Genomic DNA, 23,987 nt, shown 5'->3' on the forward strand with positions numbered 1-23,987 from the left:
AATTATATATATATATGTTATATTCCATTTAAACCTAGGTTTACCTCATACTAATACTTTTATAGAAACAGATATCTACTTAAAGTTAACACTTGCTATATTCCTCTGGTTTGGATCTTTTGGTAAAGCTATGCAGATACGAAAAATGGGCGCGTTCAAACATCCTGGTTGCTCATTCATTTTGGCATGGTTTGCAGAAATTGAGGGACCGCTTGGGTGCTTAAGTATGTGGTGCACGGGTGTTTGGTTCTTGGTGTTTGGGTTTTTAGTGATAAAATGTACGGGTTTCTACGTGGTGTATGGATTTTTACCTTGGATGTTTGGGTTTTTCATGGTGCATGGGTGTTTTGGGATGTACGGGTCTGAATCCTTTTTGTGTCACCCACCAACCCCCACAATTCGGGGTACAAAGAGAAGTTACCATTTGCAACTACTCCTTTTTCCTTGAAGGTATGCTAAAATTGCATGTTTGTACAAAAACATGACCAATAGAAGTGGAAAATGCAATTTAAACATTAAGCAGAGAGGAAATATGACACTAAAGTCATTCTTTACAACCTTATTCGACAGCTACGTCAATTTCAACAACAAGCAAGATCAGAACTGAAAGATTAAGTGTAATCTGATTGTAATCTTTTCAACATTTCCTTTCCGATATTGGATAAAGTACAACACGAAAACGATGTTTTCGTATTGTTTTGTGACACAGCTAGTTGATTTCCACAGTGCACTTCCAACTAAACTAATGAGGAATCAAGGCCCTACCAACCCTTGCCAAATAACAAAACTTCAATTCCCATAATTGGAAAAAAATCTAGGAATATACAGATCTTATATACTTTTAAATCTTCTAGTACATTCCCCTTGAAATTTTATAGTTGCAAATCGACTGTAAACAGCGGCTCTTAGATGTGAGGAAGTACTGATTTGCTCTCGTTCATGTGGACAAGGGCAATTTTTTAACATTTTGTCATGAATTCCGGAAATTGAGGGAGCCCTTGTGAGCTTAACTATGAGGTGCACGGATGTCCAAACATGGTGTCTGGATTTTTGGTCTCACAAACTGCATGATTTCAGTATGGTGTACGGATTTCCTTTCCGAATGTATGGATTTATTGAGGGATGTATGGATTTTTCCATGGTGCATGGGTGTTTCCGGAGGTACTGGTGTTAAAACGAGAGGTACGGGTCTATGTTCTTTTTGTGTCACCCACCAACCCCCACAGTTTGGGGTACAAAGAGGATTTGTCATTTGCAACTACTTGTTCTTTCTAAAATCTATCTCAAATGACTTACTGCAAATTACCAACTTGATAATTACAGTGTGATGTTACAATTGTTTCAACTCAAATGATTAGAGAGACTTGAACTGGAACCATAAGCACAAAACACTATTTAGAGCTGTAATCGAGTTCAACAGTCACATTACCCTTACCCAATGAGCAACATTCCAACAAAAAAAAATAGTGTACGGTTAGATCCTCTCATCTCTTTACTTAGCCTTCAGTCATTGGTAGATCAAAACAAGAAGGTAGATGTTGTCGTACTAAAATGTTGTTCAATTACTTTTGCGCACATTCACATATCTACGGATATTGAATTAGATAATTTATTACCTCTTATATTCTTTCCAATCCAAATATTTAATATTTTCTAATCAATGAATGGATCTGATAAGCATTGATGACGAGATGCGAAGAAGCCATATCTATTTGATACGAATTCTGCTATAATTTAGCTTGCAAATTCACGAAATTGTAAGGTGCTGAACAAAGTTTTACACGAAAACCGGATGTCGAGTACTCGTACTGAATTTTTACTGGAGTTTTATTGTACCTGAATTACCTAAACATAGATCTCGTTAGTAGAGCGTAGCCAAAGGATCCAACCGATTGGAACCAAAAATGTTGGGCTTCCCATTGATGCTCCGTGGCGTGCCCAAGAGGTTAACCTCACCATTTTGGAATTTATTGTTCGGATTCGACTTGTGTTTGAACGTAAATCCAATAAAGTTGTGGTTACCCAACCGCTTGCCACCAAGCTGCGAGTTCTCCAAGAGTGACTCGTTCTGCTCTTGTCTGGCAAAGACGTCCTTATACTTCATCATACTTTCTTCATCCTCAAAATCATCAAAGTATCCGGCATCCTCTTCGTTATCCAACTGCGGCGTGAAGGGTGGGGTCCTACTTCTCAACGCTTCCCAGTTGTTTATGTCAGAGAAGTATGGCTGTGCTTGCACTTGTCTGAAGTTGCGCAAACGGGTGGAAGGTGATGCGATCAATTTGATAATCAACTGCCAAGTTCTGTCACTGAACACATATCTTCCATCTCTAGTCTGAGGTCTTCTTAAAGCTGTCTTCCAGTTCTTTAAGTTATAGTATGTCTCATCCTGCTTCGATCCACTGAATGGAGGATAGCCACAAAGCGCCTCAAACAACATACAACCAAGCGACCAGTAGTCGATTGTGAAGTCATAGTTTTTTCCCTCTAAAACTTCAAGTGCCATATAATCAGGAGAGCCGACAATAGAGTTGGCCAAGTTGTGGTGACCTTGTGATTGCTTGAAAATTTTTTGACGCTCATACATGAGTTTAGAAGGTACTTGGTAGTGGTCCAAGTCCTCCAAATTAGCCAATTTGACTCTCATCGACTCAATTCTATCATTGGAGACTGTACCTGCTGCTAATCCAAAGTCCGTTAGTTTTATGTGGCCCTTGGAATCAATCAAAAAGTTTTCGGGCTTCAAGTCTCTGTGGGTGAAGCCAAGATCGTGCAATGAGTTAACGGCAGCGAACATCTCTGCAATATAAAAACGAGCATGTGGAGGGATTAAGTAGCCAGTGTTGTTAAGCAATGTTCTAAAGTCGCCACCAGGAACAAACTCCATAGCCAAATACACTTTTTCAGCGTCCTGGAACGCGTACAATAGCTTCACTAGCCATTCCGAGCGCGTGTTGGTTAAAATGTCTCTTTCAGTGAGAACATGGCGAGTTTCATCCAACTTAACCAACAATTTCTTGTTCAAGATCTTCAATGCACAAACCTCGCGCGTGTCTTTCTTTCTAGCCAAGAACACCTGACCGTATCCACCTTGACCAACTTGTGTGATCATCTCAAAGTCCTTGTGCTTGGGCTTAAGGCGTCTCTTGCGCAACAAGGCGCGTTCTCTACCAACGTAATTGCGCCATTCCATCTGTTGTCTCTTTGGGTTCTGCGCATACGCTGGATCGGTCAGCAATCTGTGCTCTACCATGTTGCAGCGCTCCTGTCTCAGGATGACATAGTCGAACATATCGCAGTAATAGTCCAAAAAGTAAAGCTGGGCCACCGAGGCTAGACGTTTCGTCTTGGAAGAGTTTGCTTTGGTGTAAAAGTCAGGAGGCAAAAAGTTGTTGCGAGGTTGGAGCTGGGAAATGTTGTTGTGAAGTTTCAAGTCATGATGCTGGGGAGTCTGAGGTGCGTTTTTCTTCCCATACGGAGAGGTGTGGAGAACCAGCTTTGTGGGCGAGTTTGAGGGAGTGATGTTTTCTTTGTCAAAAGCTCTCTTTGGTGTCAGGCGGTAGGACGTGTCAATGTCCATAGCGTTCGAAAGGATGGAGACATTCTCCATAGACTGGGAGATATCAGCAACGCTGACATCAGCCTTTTGTCGGGGTGTTTTAAAAAAAGCCATTGGGAACTGCAAGAGGAATGGAAGCAAGGATGAGACGTCGTTGATAAACCTCTGACCAGTGTTTACAAATGCGCCAAAAGGGGAAAATTAATGGCATGCGCAGGGCTGGAAGGGGGAATGATCGTTTCGCGGTGCACGGGTGTTCATCCTCAGAATTCCAAACTTCTGTTTCTGCTCAATGAAAAACAGTGGGTAGACTTCTCCATGCACGGAACGTTACGTGCGTGACGGTCTTCATGTCCCAAACAATCTTTTAATGTCTTCTTGTCCGGGAATCTGACGCAAATGGCACCGAATTTGCGACGCAGCGAACAATTGCACGCGCATTCTTCGCATGCACCTTCAGGATGTCAGATTTACGGGACATGCAGAACAAATTGAGTTAGACGGTAATAGAGTAGTGTTTGCGTATCCTGTTCTGATTGCAGTAGAACATGGGGAGATCGTTTATAAGTGGCGCTTGCGTCCCGAAGAACAATTGGATGCAGGATATTCCGGGGTAGATACAGTCTTCTAAAACGGACCTCGGCTAGGTAGAATGATCTTTTCGCAGATGGACCCTTACTGACACAGAAAACTGGCTTCGGAAACCTCTTCGATTCTTTGTTCAGCTTCAAGGTGGACTGTTTATGCGCGGGAAAGGTGTTTTTTTCTTAATCTCGAGGCCCGTACCTGATTTACATTGTTCAACAGGATCTAACATGAAATCAAAAATCAGGCAAGACAGCCTGCACTGGGATGATTTTCTTGTCTTGGTGTAGATGTGGGCTCACTGCACATGATAGTAGGGAGCACTATAAAAGAAGCTGGAATCAGGACCGAATGCAGACCCAATCGAAGCACTAGCAGAAGCCTCAGCACAAACTAAAAACATAGGAAGGCTGCAATATTAGTGATGACAAAATACGCATTAGTGACAGGCGCCGGGAGCGGAATTGGGTACGAATTGGCCAAGGCCTTCCATCGGCGCAAATACGTTGTGCTTGGATTGGGCACCAAACACGATATTCCCGGCATGAACACTTTGAAAGAGCAGATTGATTTGGTTCCAATTGTGGCCGACGTTACCAATGTCAACGATATCAAGGCAGCAGTTGAGGACGTGCGCTCTGTGACAGGCGGACGTCTTGATGTGCTTTACAACAACGCAGGCGTGTGCAACGTAGGCGGACCCGCCATTGAGTTGGACGATGACGGCTTGCGTCGTCTTTTGGACGTCAATGTGTTGGGCCAGATGTACATGACCAAGTACATGAGCGACTTTGTGATAGCGGCGCGGGGCTCAATCGTCTTCACGGCATCGGTGGCGGCGCGTGTTCCCCTCTCGTGGACACTGGCGTACTGCGCGTCAAAAGCAGCCATTGACCAATATGCGTTGGTGTTGCATGGAGAAATGCAGCCATTTGGCGTGCGGGTGCACAGCGTGATTACCGGAGGCGTGGACACCGCGATTGCAGACTCGTTGGGGCTGGAGGTCCACAAGAATAAAGCAGGCGAGTACCCCTCGGAACACTTCAATGTCAGCGGCATGAGAGACAGTGTAGAAGCAGCAACAAATATGAGCCGGAGTCACAGAAGCCAAAGTGCGGCCGACTATGCTGAGGATATTGTGGGCAAGGTGGAAAGCCGGAGCAGCAAATTCAACCTATACGGAGGGTACGGCGGGTACTTTTTGCACTGGCTCCGGTGGTATGCGCCGGTGTGGGTGATGGAGTGGGGTGTTCAGACGTGGTTCAAGCAGCGGCGCGTATTTGATGAGATCAGGGCCAAGTATGCGGGGAAGTGAGGCTGCAAATAAATGTTGCAAACAGAACATGAGGTTCTGGCGGCTAAGTAGTATGAATGGACGATAACGGATAAGGAAGAGGAAGGAAGAAGAAGAGGAGAGGAAGAGGAAGAGGAAGGAAGAAGAAGAGGAGAGGAAGAGGAAGAGGAAGGAAGAGGAAGAGAAGGAAATCGGAAAGAATAAGAAGAAGATGGAAGATCAGAGAAGACAACAAAAAAGAGAAAAGATAAGGAGAAAGAAAACGAGTGAGTAGAACAAAAATAGCAAAATGATAAAGAGTGAGAAAAGAAAGAGAATCGAGAAGAAGCAAATGATAGATTGAGAAATAGAAAGAAGAAGCAAATGATAGATTGAGAAAAGAGAAAAAATGGGAAAATGTGGGGAAATTGAGAATAGGGCACCAGAACAGAAGAATACCATTCAGCTGATTATTCATTTTTTACTTTCTCAGCTAGACATGGCCATGTCCATTGTGCAGATTGAATGGAGTCATTAAAGTTGTAAGGCATGCAAATTATCATGACCAAATGTCAAAAAATGTTAACAGCACCTATATCTCTACACTTATGGATTTGATGGATAAAGAAGACGAAGGCGAAAAACTCGATTTCAAGGCTTAGGCCGCTTATTCAGGTCCTAAGAATTTACTACACTAGTATTTTGATGAAAACTTCTTGTCCTTACTGTTTGTGTAGATATCTATACCAATTTTGAGTACGATGATGGTAGTGAAAGTTTAAGTATAAGACTTGGTTGTAAGACTGAAATAGAACGTGATGTATTCGTAGCATCAAGATCGGCTAGTTTTCCTGCTGATGGACCGTTGTTGCAATAGTAATTGATAGTACGAGAACCGTTCATTCAGATAAGTATTGGCCTTGTCTGGTCAGGCACCTAAAGTTACCATGGATTATGGCTGAACGCCTCTAAGTATTTATATGACCTAACTGATAGATTGTTATAAGAGGTAATGCATTTAAAATAATATCTAGATTATCATTCGAATCCATGCGCTACCTATAGTTAGGGTTTCTCAGGAATGTTCCTGTTAATAAAAAATATGATATGGAGGGGAGTAAGATATTACGGATTCAAGAAAGATGCTTCGTAACTTAACTAACTGAGGAGTAGTTGTTCTTAGTATATTTGTGGACAAGGAGTTTAAATCTTTAGCAAGATGATTGGTTTCATTTTCAAGTAGCAAGACAAGTTGCATTGTGAGTGGCTAATCACAATAACGTAGTATATTGGAAGTTGTAAGCGTAATCCAATTGCCATCTCTCACCTAAGGTTCTGTGAATTGAATCTGCCAGAAAAACAGAATGCTTTAGGTTGCTAGGTAAGACTGACAAACTTTTTCGAATATTCAAGCAAGTTGGGTGCCGATCCAAAAGGCAAGATTTTCATTAAATCAGTCCATCATGTCAACCATCAAAACAAATCATCCATCAAAACAAATCATCCATCACAACAAATCATCCATCACAACAAATCATCCATCACAACAAATCATCCATCATAATATGCCCATCATGTCAATCAATCATGTCAATCAATCATTGTCAATCAATCATGTCAATCATCCGATAACAGTATCCAAGATGAGTGAGGGGATTAAAATACATTTACTAAATATACTCAAATCGCAAGGTCTATCCTTTAAAGCTGGCCAATTACCATTTCTCGATTACGGAGGAAAGGAACTTACCCTTATTCCTTCTACTCTTTCTTCCTTCCGCTGGAACTTTCGTTTTCTTCCCATCATCTTACCCCATGTTCCAGATCCAAGAACTTGCAGGGTCAAGGATCCCCAGACTGTCAAGGTGCACTCCATCTTGCCAAGAATGTCTTGTAAAATAGATAATGTGGGGTACGTCGCACCTCGGAGTTCGGAGTTTTCAGAACCCACGACCCGAATCCTCGAAAACACCGCCATCTCAATTTCCGTTACTCAATCTTCCTATAGACTTAGAGACGACGATAAATAGCATTTCACCATTTGTTGGGTTCTGTTTAATCGCATTGTTCTGATCACTTTGGTTGCGAGCCCGCAGGAGTTAGGAAATGTGGAGACAAACGCAACTCGTAAATTTGCTGCCCGGGGTGGGATGGGGAGATGCTAAGCCCGTGACCTGGGATCTGCAAGCGCATTCTTCTGCACCGTTCTGCAATATGCTCTGCAAAGCTCTGCGACGCTCATTTAACGGGCCTTGCGCGAAATGGCCAGCAAGACGACATTTGCCACGTCCAAAAACATTTATTCTGGCGAGAATAACCATTTGGCCCTTTTTGAGGGCCCGGTTGCTTGGCTGTGAAAACCAGCACTTTTGTGTTCTTGGTCAGCCACCCCACCTCTCGGAGGTACGGGTGTCCACTTTATGGGGCTGTTTCGGACTTCTTGAATCTTGGGCCGGGTTGCGTGCGGGTGTTCCGAGGGCGAGCGCGTCATATTATCGTCCCAGAACACCCTCGGCGATCACGTGACCCACCAATCACCAAAACTAGCCCCCACCTTTTAACAAACCGGAGGACTCGTCCTTCTTCGTTTCAGAGGCCACCTGTTCTCTTGGCAGCTGTTGTTTCAGTTTTGTGTCCCGTCCCCGCTTCTCCAACATGTTCCGTTCTTCCAAAGCTCGGCTCGGCAGAATTGCCCCATCGGAGCCGCCCCCGGTTCTGCCCTCGGAAACCCCACTCAGCTAACTCCATCGCATCAAACACCAACCCCACACATATATAAAGGTGCCGTACTGCCCACATCTTTTTTTTTTTTCTCTGCTAACTAACAGCTCTTGCCTTTTCCTAATGACCGACTTAGAATCTCAGCAACCCCAAGACCACACGCTTTTCGTCGGCAACGACGCTCCTAAGGGAGACAATGTCACTCGTATTATGCACGACGACGAATATGTCCATTTCGGAAACGAACGGTACTTGAAGTCCGAGTTGGCTCAGGCGTTTGGTGGTACGCTTAACCCTGGTTTGAGTCCTCCACCAAAGCACAACTTGGCCAACCCTGCTCCTTTGGGGTTGAGTGCTTTCGCCTTGACGACTTTTGTCTTGTCCTTGGTCAACTGTGAAGCCCGTGGTGTGACGATTCCAAAGATTGTGGTTGGCTTGGCCTTTTTCTACGGTGGTGCTGCGCAGTTTGTTGCTGGTATGTTTGAAATGGCCGTGGCCAACACTTTTGGTGCGGTGGCCTTGTCTTCTTTCGCAGGTTTCTGGTGCTCGTGGGCGGCTATTGAAACAGACACCTTTGGCATTGTGGCGGCGTACGGAACAGACGAAACGGAGCTCCGGTATGCGCTAGGTATTTTCATGGTGGGCTGGTTTATCTTCACGTTTTTCTTGTGTGTGTGCACTTTGAAGTCCACCCTTGCGTTCTTCTTGTTGTTTTTCTTCTTGGACATTACGTTTTTGTTATTGGCCATTGCCCAGTTTAAGAACTCGGTGTCTGTCAAGAAGGCTGCGGGTGTTTTCGGAATTATTACGTCGTTCGTTGCGTGGTACAATGCTTACGCCGGTATTGCCAACTCGCAGAACTCGTATATCACTGTCAAGGCTCTTCCTTTGCCCGACTTGCTGGCCAAGAGGGACTAGGCGCCGTATCTCCATTGTTCTGTCAATACATAATATTTATTGCTGGGCGCATGGCGTCACATCGTAGTCTGCGTGATAGGCGCCGGACATGCAGGTTCTTGCGATTGTTGAAGTTGCAATCACAATAAAGGGTGTTGAAAAGGTTGAGTATTGTATCCCCATTCAGTAAACGCATATAGAAATGCATCACCAGCTCACATATGCATTATGCCATTTTACACTACAAATGCGACTTATCACTAATGCACCTTCCATTATGAATGCATTGCACCACGCACCGCATGGTTGTCCGCATTGCCCGCATTGCCCGCATCAACGCATCAACGCATCAACGCACCTCTGCGCAGCATGAATGTCCCATATGTGTAGAAAGCCAAAAGTCGATTTTTTTTTTCAGCTTCTGCAAGCTAGATTTATCTTATCGCTTCAGCGTCGTGTGCATTTTCGATGGCGTGCTCACGTGACCACACAAGCAACCAAATCCGATGCGCTTATCTTCAGCCCACCATGGATGAATTGGAAAGTGATTTGAACGTCAAGCTTGTAAACCAAGATGAACTTGAGTCGTCTATAACGGAAAAGGCAAATAAGGCGCTCATTTCGAAAGAGCAAGAGCTCGACGAAAAACGTCTTCGCAAAACCACAGCCGAACTTCGGAAGACCACATCCAAGATCCAAGCTTTGAGGCGGCGGCTTGAAAATCCAAGAACAAAGCTTTCGCAGCGGCGTCAGCTCGAAGACGAAATATCATGGTTCGAGGAAAATGAACTCCAACAGCTCCAGCAGGACATGGCCGATATTCAGGCCCGACTTCGAGGAAACAGAGAGGAGTTGGCCAAAACGGCGGAGAAATCGGCTGGAGGAGGACGTATGGCCGGCGAATCTGAGCGAGACTTTTTGATTCGGACGGGCAAAATCACTGCGTTCGGCAACACAAGCGGATTCAAAACGGAAACGGGACAGTCGCATGTCTTTCTCAGAGCGCCGGGATTCGGAACAGAAAGAGAGAATCGGCAAGAGGCTCTGGTGGAGAAGAAAGCAAAGACAGAAGATCGAAGTCCCGAGACTCTACAAGACCCGAGTGATCAAAATGATCAACAGATACAACCGAAACTAGAAAGTCTGGAGACACAAAAGACTACTGAAGATCTGGAGACACAAAAGAGTCCTGAAGAATTGGAGACTCACGACATTCCCGAGACGACAGAGGCTCAGCTAAATCCAGAAAGTCTAGAATCGTATACCGAAGACATAGAAGATCACCTGAATGATCTGGAAGACAAGGCTCAAGACAGCGATGGAGATTACAAAGCCAATATTGAAGCTATCGATGTGGATAGCGAGAGCGAAAACGAGATTCCACAAAAGCGGCGCCGGGCCATTTCCGAATTGGAGTCCGAGCCCGAATCGGAAGCCAAATCGGACTCGGAAGTCGAAGCCCAAACGGTCGAAGCTAATATCGACGACGGAAACGAAGACTATTACCAAAAAAGGCTCCAGGAATGGGTTTCCCGGCGGTCTGCGCTCCGTAACGAAAACGGAAAAGAGGAACACAACGATAAGCCAGAGTGGTTCTTGCCGCATCCGTCAGTTGCCGATGCTGTGCTTGACTCGAGATTCCGGCTTCCAGGAGACATCCACCCTGCTCTTTTCGAGTACCAAAAAACATGTGTTCAGTGGCTCTGGGAGCTCTACTGCCAGAAAACTGGTGGCATTCTCGGTGACGAAATGGGCTTGGGCAAAACTATCCAGGTGATTGCGTTTTTGGCTGGGCTACATTACCTGGGACTACTCGACAAGCCGGTTCTACTAGTTGTACCTGCAACAGTCATGAACCAATGGGTCAATGAGTTCCATCGATGGTGGCCACCGCTCCGATGTGTGATTTTGCACAGTATTGGATCGGGAATGAAGAACATGGCTAGGATGGAGGAGGAGTTGGAGGAGCACTTGGATGAGGAAGGCGAAGGCGAGCTTTCGGTGCGTGCTGCAAATGCACAAGCAAATGCAAGCGAAATGGTGCAGCGGGTGTTACAGCACGGACACGTGCTCGTAACCACATACGTTGGTCTCCGCGTCTACGCCAAGCACATTTTGCCGCACGAATGGGGGTATGCCGTGTTGGACGAAGGCCATAAGATCCGAAATCCAAACCTGGCCATATCTCTCGCTTGCAAGCGCATCAAAACGCATAACCGGGTGATTTTATCCGGCACTCCAATCCAAAACAACTTGATTGAGCTCTGGTCGCTTTTCGATTTTGTATTCCCAGGCCGTTTGGGCACGCTTCCTGTTTTCGAACAGCAGTTTGCCATCCCAATCAATATGGGCGGGTATGCAAATGCATCGAATCTTCAGGTGCAGACGGGCTACAAATGCGCTGTGGTGCTCCGCGACTTAATCTCGCCGTACTTATTGCGGCGGCTAAAAGCCGATGTCGCGCAGGACTTGCCCAAGAAAAGCGAAATGGTTTTGTTTGTCAAACTTACCCAGTACCAGCACGACATGTACGAGAAGTTTTTGGGCAGCGAAGATGCTGCTGCGATAATGAAGGGCCGCCGACGTGTTCTCATGGGTGTGGATATTTTGCGCAAGATCTGCAACCACCCCGATTTGGTGGACCGCACCGCATTGCTTCACAAAAAGGGCTACAACTACGGCAGCCCGGCGCGCAGCGGGAAAATGCAGGTGGCCCGCCAGTTGCTTCAATTGTGGCAAGCGCAGGGCCACCGCACATTGCTCTTTTGCCAGACGCGGCAGATGCTTGACATTTTAGAGCGCTTCGTTGCGCGCATGCTGTGCATTGACGCACAGGGTGCAGAAACGTCCAACCCTATGCGCTACCTTCGCATGGACGGTTCGACGCCCATCGGCAAACGCCAGCAGTTGGTGGATACTTTCAATGCCAACGAATACTACCATGTATTTTTGCTCACAACGAAAGTTGGTGGGCTCGGCGTCAATTTGACCGGCGCCGATCGCGTCATCATATTCGATCCAGATTGGAATCCGTCGACCGACATTCAGGCAAGAGAAAGGGCATGGCGTTTGGGCCAGAAGAGAGACATCACCATCTACCGGTTGATGACGGCAGGCACCATTGAAGAGAAAATTTACCACCGGCAGATTTTCAAAACGTTTCTCACCAACAAAATCTTGAAGGACCCGAAACAGCGGCGCTTTTTCAAGCTGGCAGACTTGCATGATCTTTTCACCTTGGGCGATCCGGACGAAAAGGGCACAGAGACAGCCGAGATGTTCAACGGGTCTGAAAAAACCTTTTCCGGCACCAAAGACCGGCAGCTGCGGCGCCTTGAAGGCGGGCCGAAAAACGACGACGATTTGTATCGTGTGGCCACTCTTATGGGTGTGTCCAAGCTCGACAAGTTTGCAGGCGACGACGACGAGAAGAACGGCGCAAAAGAAGACGACAGACTCATGGAAGGGCTTTTTTCCGGCGTGCATTCGGCACTTCAGCACGACGAGATCGTGGGCCAGACGCATCTGGAAGAATCTCTCGCAGAAAAGGAAGCGAACCGTGTGGCCAAGGAAGCCGCTGCTGCATTGCGGAAGTCTCGCCTTGCTGCCCGGAAAACGGCCATAGGTACGCCCACATGGACGGGAAAGTTTGGCGTTGCAGGCCGGTTTGGGCCAAAGAAAAAGGCCAACGGTCCACTCAAGGTTCCGTCGAGTACAAATGAGAATTCCTTGTCGTCGACGGCCATTTTGGGCGAGTTGCGCCAGCGACGGAGCGTTCCAGAAAGAGAACCTTCCAATTCAAGGCAGGATCTTCTTGAGCGGATAGTTGGCGTTTTAATGAAGGAGCCAGGTGGATTTGCGAAGTCAGGCAAGATTTTGGGGGCGCTTTCCAAGTTGGTGGATCTCAAACAGGAGAAGGAGTTGGTGATGGTGCGGTCCTTGCTTCGTGAAGTGGCGGATTGGCAGAAAGACGAGAAGGGATGGAAACTCAAGCTGGAATTGAAGGATGAGGGAGCAGGCGAAGAATGAGAGGCATGTCCTGTTTTCGTACTGGCCTGGAGAAGAAGTCTCATCTCTTTTTGTTAGCCTTGGCTTATTCGAAAATGGATTTCGAGTCACAGTCTGCTTACACTTGAACTATGCGGTTTTCCGGAACAGCTTGTCTATTGAGCTAACGATGTATAGGTTCAAGTGAGGAAACCCAAAGGGATTTAGACTGGAAGTCCTATACGTGAGGAAAGTATCTAGAAGGAGTTTAATTTATTCACTGATAGTATATGTGTAGTTTAAGGTCTCAGATCGTGTTTCTGTTCTAATTCTTTCGTGCTAGTCAGAATATGCTGCCAAAATGGTGACTAGTGGGGAAAATGGATCGATTCTATGAACCCTCCTCATAAAAAAATTGACTGACCTTACGAGGGTAAGGTCGAAATTCTTTAATCAAAATGGGCAATGTGAAACTAGCTACATCTCGATCGAGATCACTTATCCCACTTACAATACTGATTAAAGTACTAAGTACTCTATCTTCACTGGAGAGTATAGGGTACATCTTTTTGTGTGTTACAAGATTGTTCTTTATTCATAGACCATTGATTTGTTGAACAATAAGAAGATTAGTGACATCATTTAATTTCATGACTAGGTGGTGTTCTTTTCTGTTTTTACAAGAGGATCGAATGGAACCTCACATAACACCATCTCCGACTTCTTGCTTCATGCTGTCATATTCAATAAAATTTCAGCATACTTGAAATGCTCCACGTCTACTCTGCTTTCAGACAGGGTGGCACTGACATTCAATACTCCAGAACAATTTTTCTTACACTGAGGCCGTAAGTTTCATCAACAATGAAGTCCACTCAATCTACCGGCATCTGCGCCCGAGCATAATCTTGCTTGACACGGATGTGCGATTATGCCTGATCCCGCACGAGTGTCTAAAGCTTGCAGCGGCTGCAGTGGGGTGCATCTGACAAACCGAACGCAGGCTCACAGGGCGCCTGCAGAGAAGGCTCGAGTACTTCAAGTATAAAAGTGCGGGCGCTGCGACTCGAGCGACCAAAACAAAATGTTTCGACGTGTACGGCCATACTCCACCTTCATTGACAAATGTCCACCACCCGCATACGACACTGGATGCACATATTGCAAGGTACCTGCGTTTCCTCCCGACAAAAGACTTGATGCCACCACACATCTCAATGGCACAGCACCCAGCATGTGGAAGCATGTTCTTGCATTTCTGCACGGTGTGGCGACATTTGACACTATGCCGCCAAAAATCAATCTTGTGCCAGGGTCTCTAGCAAGCGAGTTTGAGGTGCTCCGACGCAAGATGCTCAGTCCGCAGCATCCCGTGACGCTTCTGAATGCAATTGTCTCTGGCATCGATGGTGGCACGCATCAAAAGGTCTTCATCTACCCGGACTGCATACAGGTCGAGTTCAAGTTGGCCAATCTCCCCGAGTTTATTCAGCACTACTTGCTTCCAGTGCAAGAAACCGAACTGGTATTCAACCCATTTGCGTCTGCAAATGCAACGCCGCATACAAAAGTCGAGAGACCGCATCTTTTCCAAGAGACACCAATCCATAAAGATTTGGTGCTAATATGCGGCCACACGCAGCGCGACATTCGCTGCGGCCGCATTGCACCTTTGCTCTTACAGGAGTTTGAGCGTGTACTTGCGCATGAGAAGTTGGATGTCGATGTCGGGTTGGTTTCGCACATTGGAGGACACGCATATGCCGGGAACGTCATTTACTTTTCCAAGCATCAGCCGCCAGTGTGGTATGGACGTGTTTTCCCAGAGCAAGTTCAGGGCATTGTGCGAGAAACCATAGTAGAAGGCCGCATAATCAAGGAGTTGTATCGTGGGCAGACAATGTAATGCAATGGAAGCATGCCGGCGAGCGTTAAATGTCTTGCAATATGCAACTGCCTGGGTGCGTATGTCTCACATGCTCATGGCAGCATGGGCAGAGGTTTGGCCCGCTCGTATTTTGTGTCTGCACGCGCGTCACATGCGTGGCGGGCTCACCAATTGTGGCGCATCAATCGATCTTGCCGCACAAGGCCATATAAAAATGAACCACCCCCGAGTGTCGTAGGTGCAGGATGGCCGAAAGTCGGTATGTCCCCAGCCATGCCGTAATATCATGTATATATTGCCAGGATCCGTGACACTCGCTCGACATGTATATGTTGGTGCAAGTGAATACATGAGCATTCAAGGATGCGTCTGCCGGCGTAGAGCATGGTGTTGCGCAAGTAGGAACAAACGACATGTGCGCTTGCATAGCCACCGTGCACGAACCCGCTCCATTTCGCCCCTAAACACACTGCACCTCTGAAAATATCGCCTGTGTCTCCATCACATGCGTTGCAGATAACCACTTCGCCCGCAGGCCACTTGCACAACGGAGAAGCTGTCGTCTGGGGCAGACATTGTGCTAATGCACTGCAAGCAATCTTCTTCTTGATGGTATTTTTGGCAAACGCTTTTCGTATCGGTTTCTTAATCTCCCTTTACCCATATGTGTGCCGCGCAAATTTTGCTTAGGGGGTTGATTGTTCCCGAGGATAATAATCCCTCGGGCGGAGACATAAACCGGTTTTTGAGATTGCGCACACGGACATACATTGTTTGTGCGCGAACAAAACGCATGGGTCTGTCCCATGTCGCTTTCCCTTCTGCTGGTGTATGCTTATGACTCGGCAATATTGCATCTTCTGCGACTCAAGTCTTGCCGAAGTTAGTCTGTATTTGTTCGTGTAGCACATACAATCTGCACACATGCGCGGATGCGCAGTCACTTATCCGGCATACACATGAAAAAAGCCAACGATTCATATCCTCCGCGGACCACAAAAAATATATCGGTATCTTCAAGGTTGCCGTTTGCAGATGAGTAGAAGCACGTTCTAGCTGGCCATAACAAGTAGATGGTACAGGCAAGATGGAACAGAAACGTAGGCATTTTGCTTTAGGAGTGTGTAGCTTGAAAGCATGGCGCAGGAGGTGCAGAATGCCGCATATAAAATGACGAATAGCAGAGCCAATAGCATTTGGTGGAAGACTGCGTGCCGGAACTTCATTGCAGATGCAAAGGGGCTGCGGGAGTATTGGTGAAGAGCGGAGTTGGAGAGCGCCGGGAAGTCGCATCTCCACACTACGAACGGGCCATTTCGGCTTTGCAAACGCGGAGCAGCGTCGCATACATCTGAATGAACAAATCACGAAGGGGATAGCGACAACAATAAGGTGTGTCTGCATGGTGGGCTAGATGTCCTGCAGCGTGGTGGCCAATAAGCGTCAATAATGCACCAGATGCACGCTTGCAGCGCAAACACACCTGCGGGAGTGCGCATGGCAGGAGTGGCCGCAGATTTACCTGGCGCACTTATATGTGGGTTGACGTGCCATACTTCCGCTCCTTCACGAGCATATTTGGCCGAGTTTTTTTTTTTGAACCACAAACAAACTTGTTGACTTTCTTACCGCCTCGGTACTTCCGCCTCTTTCTTTGTTCCTTTCTTCTTTCCAGATAGTCTCGACTGTCTCCCGAAATCTTTTCTTTTTGTTTACCTTCTCGGTGGTTCTCCCTTGCCGCTGTGTTTTTGTTTATACCCGCTCATCGGTTTTGCCCTCGAAGTAAACACACCGTCCGGATTCCTCACAAGTTTGCCTCATCTTGATCCTGAGCCTGCTTAATTCCATCCAATTGAGCAATCCAAACCATATCATCCCTTCGTTAGTTTGAGATTGTGAAATACCCGCCACTGCTGCCAATTTTTTTTTTACAGCCATGTCGACACAACAATACTCGCAGATTCCTGCTTCGTACTACGGTCTGGAGCACTACCCGTACCAGCAGTACATGAATGGGTCTCAGCCGCAACTGGGCCAGACGCAGGCGGCACAATCGCAGCAGCCATTGACGCAACAGCTGTTGCAGGCTCAGTCTGCTCAGTACCAGCAGCCATACGGCCTGTACTATATGCAACAAGTGCAGCCAGGGCAGCATCCATTGCAGGGCCAACAAGGCGCCCAGCAAACGCAGTACCAGCAGTACCAGCAGCAACAACAGCAGCAGTCACAGCAGCAGACGCAACAACAACAACTGCAGACGCTGCAGCCACTGGTGCAGCAAAGTGACTATGCTGTCCACTACCCGGGCTACAGCTCGTCCAACGCCTCCGCCCCATACGGCCAGTACGCCATGTACCAACAGAGCGCGGCTCCACAGGCGTCGTCGGCCTCGGCCGCCCCTCTGGCGCTGACATATGCCAGTGTGCCTTCGCAACTGCAAGCGACCGCTGCTCAACAAGCGCTGACTGCATCGCTGGCCACGGCCGGCACCGCCCAGTCTGCCGCTTCAGCATCCACCTCGGGCGCTACCGTCCAAACGTCGGCGCCTTCCGCCTCGGCCAAGGGATCGGTGCTGTCTGACACCCTTGGTGGTGCCTCCAACTCCACAGTGGGTCAGTACCAGCCTCCAGGCATCAGACCCCGCGTCACCACCACCATGTGGGAAGACGAGAAAACCTTGTGCTACCAGGTTGACGCCAACAACGTGAGCGTTGTGCGCCGTGCAGACAACAACATGATCAACGGAACCAAGCTTTTGAATGTGGCGCAAATGACGCGTGGCCGCCGTGACGGCATTTTGAAGCTGGAGAAGATCAGACACGTGGTCAAGATTGGCTCCATGCATTTGAAGGGTGTCTGGATTCCCTTTGAGCGTGCGCTCGCCATGGCACAGCGCGAGGGCATTGTCGACTTGTTGTACCCATTGTTTGTTCGTGACATCAAGCGTGTGATCCAGACCGGTGTCACTCCTTCAGTGCAGGCCTCAGCGGCGTCCAGCAAGGCGCCCATGGCGTCCAATGGCAGCTACCCGGCCTCCACATCTACCGCTGCGTCCAACCCTAGCATGAGCTACTACCAGCTGTACCCATCGCAGTATCCGCCTGCATCATCTACCCATGCGCTTGCGGTTCCAGAATCTGCCCCACAACAGCAAATGGCAACGCAGCAGCAGCTTTACGGCTACTCGCAGCCTTCGTACTACAACCAGTCGTACTACAACCAGGGCAGCACAGCGGCCGGCGGCAATGGCTCCACCAACTACTCGTCGTACTCGCAGGCGCCAATGTACTCGTCGTACGCGGGCTATCTGCAAGCTGCACAGGGCCAGGCTCAGTTGCAAAAGCCATATGAGCAGCCTCAGCAAAGCCAGGGCATGACGTCCCAACAACTGCCTCAACAAGGTTCTCCTGGTGCTAAGAAGGAGAAGGATGGCGAGAAGAAGTGAGGCAGTGTTACTTGTATCAGTAGTGTAAATTTATCAAGTTAATTTTTTGTTTATGCGTAGGCCGGTGCATAGGCGCGTGTCCTGCCTGCCGATAAGGAATCATCTCGCGGGACTAAGTCGGCAATGCGTGGGAGCCCCTACGTATGTGCGACGCTGCAGCTTTTTTGGCAGGCGCATCATCTACGCAAGCGCACAAGATGCTGCATTGTTGGCGCATTCCCTCGCATAGAAAGATTTCTTCCTCCGCATGTGGACTCGTCTGGTAACTGCATGAGCATATGGCTGCAAGCTTGATTAACTGCTCAACCCAGTGCTATCTTGCCGTGTATTGCGTTAGCCTTTTCTTTTTCTTCCCCTCTTCTGTATGGTTGCTTTGCTCTATTGCTCACCTCCTGAGAGGGCGAAAGGAAACGAAATGTAAGGAGGCGACAAGAGTTAGCAGCACAGTTGGCATAGTAAAGCACGATATCCAAATGTAGCCAACTTCCAAAAGCAGGTTCCAAGATTAATGTTTGCATGCACTGGCATCAAGCAGGCGCATCATGGCAAACGCAACTGGGTTTATCGCCATGCGTGCGCGGCCCATGCATCGCATCCCCGCGAAACTCAAGTTTCAACCTGGATATAGTTCTTACTTTCCATTCCCACTGCTCTCTTTTCTAAGCGACTCCATTCTACCTCTTCTTTTTGGTTCAATTTCTTCCAAATACAGACTAGGTGAATATTGGCTGATACGTATCGACTGGACTTGCTTGCCTCGAACTTTTTTCGCCATTTTTCAGCACTAAGGCACGCATTCATTGTCGACATTTATAGCCGCCAAATCTTGTGATTGCCGCCTGATTTCACTCCCTTAAAATATTCCAAATTCTGGCTGCAAAAAACACTGGCTGCCAAAACTTTTGCAACCATTTGCCTCATTCAAAATACAAGTGATGCGCCGCATGTCCTTATCCAAAGCTGCAAAGCCATGCACGTTTGCTGCAGCGCTCCATCCCGATAATGCAATCAAGACGCCCGAAGTTGCGCTTGCCAATGAGAAAAACGTCATCCACACGCCGCGCATTCTTTCTGACGGCGCCTTCTCTTACTCACTTCCAGAACCTCGTGCCACGTATCGTTTCCTATCCTGTAGTGGCCAGGCATTGCTGGATTTGGGCTTGGACCCAGCCCTGGGCCTGGACCCTGAGTTCCGCCGCGTTGTCAGCGGTGAGGTCTACGCCGATGCCAATTTCCAGAAATTGTACCCAATGCCGTACGCACAGGCCTACGCCGGGTGGCAGTTTGGCCAGTTTGCTGGTCAGTTAGGCGACGGGCGTGCCCTTAGTTTGTTCGAGGTGGAGTCAGAGGCGGCTCGTGCCGGCAACAACAGGCCCAAATACGAGATCCAGTTGAAGGGATCAGGCAAAACACCGTATTCGCGTTTTGCAGATGGCAAGGCAGTTCTTCGTTCATCCATTCGCGAGTATATCATTTCGGAGCACTTGCACAGTGTTGGTATTCCATCTACACGGGCGTTAGCCATCACATACCTCCCCAAGACAAAGGCACAGAGAAATGCGGCAGAAAAATGTGCCATTGTGGCCCGTTTCGCGCAGCTGTGGGTCCGCATAGGTACGTTCGACTTGTACCGCTGGCGTTTCGACGGCAAAGGGCTCCGGGAACTCTGTGACTATGTGATCTCAGATTTGTTCACTGTGAACAAGCAGGAGTTCCCCCATTGGACAGAAATCTCAAAGCTCCGTCCGCATCTATTGCCTGACTCGAGCACTATTGGCGCCTTGACCCGCTATGACAAAATGTACCTTGAGATTGTGGCGCGTAATGCTAGCACCACTGCGCTCTGGCAGACATATGGCTTCCTCAATGGCGTTCTTAATACTGATAATACCTCTGTGCTTGGGCTCTCGATGGACTTTGGACCATTCTCCATTCTCGATCGTTTTGACCGCGACTATACTCCAAATTCTGAAGACCACCAAGGAAGGTACAGCTATGCAAATACACCCACAGCCATCTGGTGGAATTTGACTCGCTTGGGCGAAAATTTAGCACTGCTTATTGGTGCGGGTCCTGACTTGGTGGACGATGCAGCCTTCCGAAGCGGAACAATCCATCCTCATTGGGAAGAACGCATTGTTAAGAGAGCTACGAAGTTAATTGAAGCAGCTGGCGAAATTTACAAGTACACGTTCACGAAACAGTACATGGAGTCTTTCTTTGCCCGTCTTGGCTTGGCCCCAACACTCATTGACTATAATAACTTGGACCAGCATAATACCGACTTAATTGCACCTATGTTGGACATGCTCGGCCATGTCCAGTGTGATTTCAACAAATTTTTCGTCCACCTTCAAGATTCGGATGTTGGGACCGCTTCTTTTAATAAGGAAGCATTTGCCAGGTCAATTTTATTGAAAGAGGTCAGTGAGTTTGAGCATTATGACAGGGACGCTCTTGTCAAAGAAGTATGCGAATGGCTCGACCTTTATGAGGCTTACCTAAAGAAAGGTGGAAGAGACAAACAGATTAGTCTGAAGCGCAACCCACTTTTCCTTCCCAGAAATTGGATTTTGGATGAAGTCATCGCTCATACTCAGGAGTCAGATGGTGAAGACTTGAGTTATCTTCACAAACTCGAGAAGATGGCCTTCAACCCATATGAGCCTGCGAAATGGGGAGATGAACTCAAAGACATGGAGAAAAAGTGGATGCTCCAAAGTGATATGGGCACTGACTACTCCATGTTGCGGTGCAGCTGCTCATCTTAACGGGCATGAAAAGAAACCGTACACTCTGAATTTAGAGAGTTGAGATGGGTAACATTTATGTCCAACAGATGAAAAGGTTACAGATTGAATTCATGACATCAATGCATTTATCCCTCTGTCCCGGTAGAGAATCTGTTTTACCTTTTTAGTCCAATAACGTAGTCAGATTTATGAAAGCTGTGAAACCAACTTCAAAAGCATTGGAAAGCAAAGTCAAACAGTTTTACCGAATGAATGGGTTGAAAGTGACTTTGAAGTTCTTTTGAGGTTCAACTCATTCTTAGACCATCATGCTAAAACCTGCTGATGCCGAAGCCATATAAGGTTCGTTCGCAAGCGAAACTTTTCCTTTGCCTGAAGAGCATACGTTTCATTACCTCATAATATCCCTCAGTCATAGATACTTATTTTGGAGATACTGGCAGCGAGATTGGTGGAGTTAAATGACTTGGGTATATTAGACTATTTGTGGAAGGCCATGATGTAAATGAAACCATACGAGGTGTTTGGGTCAAAAGAGGTCCGAATTGAACGTTCGTTCAATACGCGAGATCTCACTGTTTTTAATAGCTTTGAAATTCAAACTGGACAATTCACCAGCATATTTACGTAAAGCTTAAGTAGGATAGAATGTTTGAGAGGGGAGTATGTTATAAAGATATATCTATTAAATTATTGAGCTTTTTCCATGTTAATGTCCATTAGAGGCTAAGTCATCCTGGCCGATTAGCATGGGTATTTCTTGAAACTTCCTTTATACTGAGTAACTGAGTCCCTTTGGGACACGAGATACTTTAGAATATGAGGCGTTTGGGAGAATCAATTGAAGAGAGTTCATTTTCCGTCAAGCTCATAAACATTCAAGCACCGAGAACAATGACTGAATTCTGGATCAAATGAAGAATCGGATGGATTAATGAGCTAATGGTTGACAGGAAATATTAGCACAGGCGGAGTTCCGGCACTTTTAGGTCAGAAATTAGATAGAAGATAAGGTTCTATGATAACAAATACGTGAAAACAAGAAACCTAATGCATTGTATGGAAGGCTTAAGTTATTTTCTGCACGGTCTATAAAGTCTTTATTCGTCAGTATTTCGTCCGCTATTGTTTATTGGCAGACAGATTCACTTGAACTGCCACATGCTTTTCTGTGGAATACTTAAATTTAATCCTTCAGAATCTTCAAACTAATATTCAACCAGATGTGATTTTTAAATTAGCAAAGCAAATAGTTAGTTCTACAATAGCCTAATACAATAGCAACTGCATTTCTCATACATTCGTAAATAGCATAGCTGTCATTCGTTAACCTACCGGTGCGACTTCAAGCCGTCCTGGTAGCCCTTCTGGAAGGCCTGGTGGGCCTTTTCCTGTGCCTCCGCAGGCAAGTTCGAGATTTTCATGTCCAACTTGTCGTTGCCGGTGGTGAAGTTGGTGAAGCCGCGGGGCACGTCGCCTGTGGCCAACTTGCCGTGGGACCCAGTGGTGTAGCCGGAACCGTGGCCGGTGTGAGAATCTCCAGAGTGGCCAGATCCGCCAGATCCAACGCCAGATTCAACTCCAGTACCATGATGTCCATGTTCATGGCCATGTCCATGGCCCGAGGCCCCAGCATATCCGCTCTGGTTGGTTTCGCCCGCAACTCCGGCCAGGCCGCTGCCAGTATAGCCCGTGTGGCCGCTTCCGGGCACACGGTTGCCTGAGACGTCGTAGTTCTCCTCCTCTCTCAGAACATGGCCCGCCGCAAAGCCCGGCGCGCCCTGCGCGAGCCCGTGCGTGCCCGAGGTCTTGGAGTCGGGGCCGCTGGCGGTGTAGCCCGAACCTGGAGCCGAGTGGCCGTATCCGCTCAGAGTTGTGTGGCCGTATCCACTCAGAGTGGTGTTGCCGTGGTTGGTCGGGTCGAGACGGGCGCCGGCGTCCGAGTGCGACGTGGGGCCGGTGCCGGGAGCACGGGAGCCAGAGGTGCCAGAGGTGCTAGAGGTGTAAGAGCTTCCATGGGTGCCAGAAGTTGCACCAGAAGTATTTCCGGTAGTTCCACCAGTAGTAGTTTTTCCGGTGCTGAAGGCGCCGCCTTGGGCGGTGTTTGTTCCCGACCCGTACGCGCCGCCTTGGGCCGTGTCAATGCCGCCATGGGTTCCAGATGTTCCATAGGTGTGGGAATTTGATGTTCCATGGTTTTGAGAGGTTGTCCCAGTGCCACTTGACGCGTTTCCGTGCGTCGTTCCATGCGTGGAAGAAGGCGCGTGCTGCGCCGAAGAGTGGCCGTATCCTCCAGCCTCTGAAGTTCCAGTGCCAGCACCATATCCGGCCTGAGAGCCATGGCCCTCGGCTTCTTTGCGCTGGGCAAGTCTGGCCCGGATGTGTTCTTCCGCCTCGCCAGAAGCTGTGGTTCCGCCCACAGCCTTTCCTGCACTCTTGTCATACTTCTCCACGTCCTTGCCCTGCAAGTTTTTGATTTTGTCGCCCAATCCCATAGTTTTATTCAGTTTTGTATATTTTTATTGTAATTGCTGGTTGTGGCAGTTACAATGCTATGGTATGTCAATTCCTGGCGGCCGCCTCTTCTTATACTGGTGGTGGTTGCTCGGCCTTCCTACACTTGCTTGCTACATCCGTGCACACGTCACATTGATCTATACAAAAGAAAACCCGCAAGCAAGCGTGGGGCTGTGCGGCCCGCGCTCGTAATCCAAAGAATCGAAGCCGAAGCTTCGGCAGCCGTGCTGATGCACAACCACTGATCCAGTCTGGGCTCAGTCTGGGTAAGTCTCAGTCTGGTAAGTCTCAGTCTGGCAAGATCGAGTCTGGCAAGTGGTCCAGTCTGAATCTAGGACAATCAGCCACTGATCCAGTCTCAG

General features: G+C 47.8%; 8 protein-coding genes across 8 annotated transcripts; 6 read left to right on the forward strand and 2 right to left on the reverse strand. All coding sequences in view use genetic code 12, as the record gives it.

The window, feature by feature from the left end:
• Positions 1-1,861: 1,861 nt before the first annotated feature.
• On the reverse strand, positions 1,862-3,673 carry DBF2 (serine/threonine-protein kinase; the record flags this gene model as incomplete). The annotated part of the gene is made up of 1 exon (XM_002618548.2): positions 1,862-3,673. The coding sequence occupies one exon, from the start codon at positions 3,671-3,673 to the stop codon at positions 1,862-1,864; it is 1,812 nt and encodes a 603-aa protein (XP_002618594.1).
• An 895-nt stretch (positions 3,674-4,568) lies between these two features.
• Positions 4,569-5,459, forward strand: FOB63_001354 (short chain dehydrogenase family protein; the record flags this gene model as incomplete). Its single annotated transcript, XM_002618547.2, has 1 exon — positions 4,569-5,459. One exon carries the CDS (start codon positions 4,569-4,571, stop codon positions 5,457-5,459), a length of 891 nt encoding a protein of 296 aa, XP_002618593.2.
• A 2,802-nt stretch (positions 5,460-8,261) lies between these two features.
• Positions 8,262-9,056, forward strand: FRP3 (putative ammonium permease; the record flags this gene model as incomplete). Its single annotated transcript, XM_002618546.1, has 1 exon — positions 8,262-9,056. One exon carries the CDS (start codon positions 8,262-8,264, stop codon positions 9,054-9,056), a length of 795 nt encoding a protein of 264 aa, XP_002618592.1.
• Positions 9,057-9,503: 447 nt separating this feature from the next.
• Positions 9,504-13,064, forward strand: FOB63_001356 (DNA-dependent ATPase; the record flags this gene model as incomplete). The annotated part of the gene is made up of 1 exon (XM_002618545.1): positions 9,504-13,064. One exon carries the CDS (start codon positions 9,504-9,506, stop codon positions 13,062-13,064), a length of 3,561 nt encoding a protein of 1,186 aa, XP_002618591.1.
• Positions 13,065-14,106: 1,042 nt separating this feature from the next.
• On the forward strand, positions 14,107-14,928 carry FOB63_001357 (uncharacterized protein; the record flags this gene model as incomplete). Its single annotated transcript, XM_002618544.1, has 1 exon — positions 14,107-14,928. One exon carries the CDS (start codon positions 14,107-14,109, stop codon positions 14,926-14,928), a length of 822 nt encoding a protein of 273 aa, XP_002618590.1.
• Positions 14,929-16,846: 1,918 nt separating this feature from the next.
• On the forward strand, positions 16,847-18,355 carry EFG1 (KilA-N domain-containing central transcriptional regulator EFG1; the record flags this gene model as incomplete). The annotated part of the gene is made up of 1 exon (XM_002618542.1): positions 16,847-18,355. The coding sequence occupies one exon, from the start codon at positions 16,847-16,849 to the stop codon at positions 18,353-18,355; it is 1,509 nt and encodes a 502-aa protein (XP_002618588.1).
• Positions 18,356-19,290: 935 nt separating this feature from the next.
• Positions 19,291-21,126, forward strand: FOB63_001359 (uncharacterized protein; the record flags this gene model as incomplete). Its single annotated transcript, XM_002618541.1, has 1 exon — positions 19,291-21,126. The coding sequence occupies one exon, from the start codon at positions 19,291-19,293 to the stop codon at positions 21,124-21,126; it is 1,836 nt and encodes a 611-aa protein (XP_002618587.1).
• A 1,313-nt stretch (positions 21,127-22,439) lies between these two features.
• Positions 22,440-23,603, reverse strand: ASR1 (Asr1p; the record flags this gene model as incomplete). Its single annotated transcript, XM_002618539.1, has 1 exon — positions 22,440-23,603. One exon carries the CDS (start codon positions 23,601-23,603, stop codon positions 22,440-22,442), a length of 1,164 nt encoding a protein of 387 aa, XP_002618585.1.
• Positions 23,604-23,987: the final 384 nt, after the last annotated feature.

Source organism: Clavispora lusitaniae, assembly GCF_014636115.1.
Source record: "Clavispora lusitaniae strain FDAARGOS_655 chromosome Unknown tig00000038_pilon, whole genome shotgun sequence".
Taxonomy (NCBI): Eukaryota; Fungi; Ascomycota; class Pichiomycetes; order Serinales; family Metschnikowiaceae; genus Clavispora; species Clavispora lusitaniae.